We start from the raw sequence: 2,525 nt of genomic DNA on the forward strand, positions 1-2,525 counted from the left end.
GGAGGGGGAGCCGAGAGCGCGCGCGCGGGTCTCGGGCAGGGACTGCCGCGGCGTCACCAGCGGCCAAGCAGAGTTTCCCAGCAACTTTTCTCCCCGGCGGGTCACCCCGGAAACTCGCCCTCCCCGGGTCTGAGAGTTGGACCACGGCCCTGCGCTTCCTGGGCCTGGACTCTGAAAGCGGAACGGGTGGGCGAAGGCGATGGCCTCGATGGGGAAGCCCAGGGCTCCCCAGCTCACTTCCAGCTCTAGGATTCCATCCGAGAGCCCCGCCCCTGCCTTCTGGGTCCCCTGGGTTGACGGGGGTGCGGGGTGGGGAGGGAGGTGGAGTCAGACCTAGTTCAAATCCTTGCACCAGCAGCTCACAGCTGGGTGACCTTGAGCAAGTTCTTAGTGTCCTGTGCCTCAGTTTCTCCCTTTATATAATGGGACTGGCAATGCCCGGCTGGGAGAGCTTTTGAGGGGACAGCCTGAGCGAACACATGAAGATGACTTGGGTGGCGCATTTGGTGTTGCCTCATCCTGTTGGGTGTGGCTGGTGGGAAAGGGCGGGGGAGGGGGAGAGGGCCCTCTCCATCCCTGACCCTGAGGTTGTCCCACAGGGGCTGGGACGGGTGCCTTCCGGGAGTCTGAGCTATGAGCGGCTCCTGTGGAGAGAGGCCCCCCAGGGAAGCCAGGACCACCATGAGTCTGTGGGAACTTGAGGACAGCCACAGCTGTCAGGGTGTCCCCAGGCCCGCCCCGGAGCCAACTGCGGATGAGGCCACAGCTTCGGAGCTGCAGATGAAAGTGGACTTCTTCCGGAAGCTGGGCTACTCACCCACAGAGATCCACAGCGTCCTACAGAAGCTGGGCGTCCAGGCAGACACCAACACGGTGCTGGGTGAGCTGGTGAAACATGGGTCAGCCACAGAGCCGGACCCCTGCCCCCAGCTCCCTCTGGTCCCCCGCGGCGGGGGTACCCCCAAGGCTCCCACCCTGGAGCCCTCACCCCCAGAGGAGGACAAGGAGGGAAGTGACCTGAGGCCAGTGGTCATCGATGGGAGCAACGTGGCCATGAGGTATGTGTTTTTCTGTGGCCAGGACACGTGGAAGGGTGGTAAGTGGCTCTGCAGCTCTGGTAGGGGGTCTTCAAGAGTGACCTCTTCTCACGGACCGGTCCAGAGGGAGAAAAACCCTCCCTGAGGTCTTCATGGCTTCCTTGAAGAGAGTTTGTTAGGAATGTTTTAGGTATGAAAACTGGGGGACTCCAAGACTTGCCCGGGTTCACACCAGTGGTCAGTGGTCAAGGAAAGATTTCAGGGCAGGTCCATCTGTCCTCAGAGCTCACTCTATGCCCGGGCCTCCCTAAGACCAGCCCTCGCCTGTCTCATTGCATCTCCCACACTGTGAGGCAGGATGGTGTCAATCAGCCTGTGGGTCCAGCTCACCCCTGCAGGAGCTGGTCACTCAGCCAGCTGAGCTTTGTCTTCTCAGGTGGTCGTGAGGAGGGTGCATGGACCCTGGAGAGTGGCAAGTGCTCGGTGGACAGTCGTCGATGTTGCTGGTGTCATTATTATTCAGGGGCTGAGGTTTCTGAGGCCTTATTGGCCCGGACATGGGTTCCCGGGGAAGCAGGTCCAGCTACTGAGACCTTTGGAACTCTGACTGGACCTAGCTGTGCATGGGGTTGTGGGCGGCTGACCTGATGCTCTCTGGAAGGTGAGCTGTGACTTGGATCCCTGCCCCTTCAGCTGCAGCTGCTGGACTGGATTGGTCTCTGGGGGCTCCCCAGGGTCAGAGCCAGGGCTCAGCCCCACTCAGTCCCACCCCCCCCCATCCCCAGGCAGGCTCGCACAGGGAATGGGACAAGGGCAGAGGACTGCTGACCTTAGGGACCCCAGACTTCTCCCTTGGACCCAGGTCCCACCCTCTGGCCTTGCTTTCTCCCAGTTCCCTGCAAGGCAAGCTGATGAGTCAGGGCTGGGTGGATTGCTCACAAGGAAAAGTTCCTGTTGGCATGGACAGGGAGACCCCCATCCACAGGGATGGGAACGGCTCCTTCCCTAGCTGCCTGAGGTTATTTCCCTGGTGGGCTGCCCAAGGCTGGCATGATGTCAGCCTCGGCCCTCCTTGGCATTTGGCCCACTTACTCCTGGCCCAGCTGGGGCAAGTTAGCTATCTAGCTCAGCAGGCATGCAGGTGAGCCCTCCTACTATTGCCTTCAGGTCAGTCTTCTTAGTCCTGACTTGGGCTGAACCTGGGTGGGAGACTGAGATCTGGCCCCCGTGCCAGGGGCAGCAGGTCAGCCTGTGCTTTGAGAGTAGGGGCTCTCCTCAGGCTCCAGCCTCATGTGGTTGGGCTAGGAGCTGGATGGGTCAGTGACTCCTTCCTCTGGGGGGTGTGGGCCAGATCGGCTGAGCCCTGGCACAGCCATGTGCTGTGTGTGTTTGTATCCTGGCAGGAGGAGGGGCCCGGGAGGAGGGACGGTGGTGGAAGGGGTGCACGGAGGAGCCCGCTCCACAGAGCACCCCCCCTCATCCCTCTAC

General features: G+C 61.6%; 1 protein-coding gene across 2 annotated transcripts in view; it reads left to right on the plus strand.

Annotated features, from left to right (window-relative positions):
• The first annotated feature begins 597 nt into the window (after positions 1–597).
• The window catches only part of ZC3H12A (zinc finger CCCH-type containing 12A), an 8,681-nt gene continuing 6,753 nt past the window's right edge, over positions 598–2,525 (plus strand). For both annotated transcript variants that reach the window (XM_021709916.1, XM_008053453.1), the window contains exon 1: positions 598–1,058. Coding sequence is in view for 1 of the 2 variants with exons in the window: in XM_008053453.1 (XP_008051644.1) it covers positions 634–1,058 (425 nt within the window). In the remaining variant the exon portion in view is untranslated. The remainder of the gene's footprint in view (positions 1,059–2,525) is intronic.

Source organism: Carlito syrichta, unplaced genomic scaffold, assembly GCF_000164805.1.
Source record: "Carlito syrichta isolate Samal-C Ts95f unplaced genomic scaffold, Tarsius_syrichta-2.0.1 Scaffold74858, whole genome shotgun sequence".
In the NCBI taxonomy this organism is placed as follows: domain Eukaryota; kingdom Metazoa; phylum Chordata; class Mammalia; order Primates; family Tarsiidae; genus Carlito; species Carlito syrichta.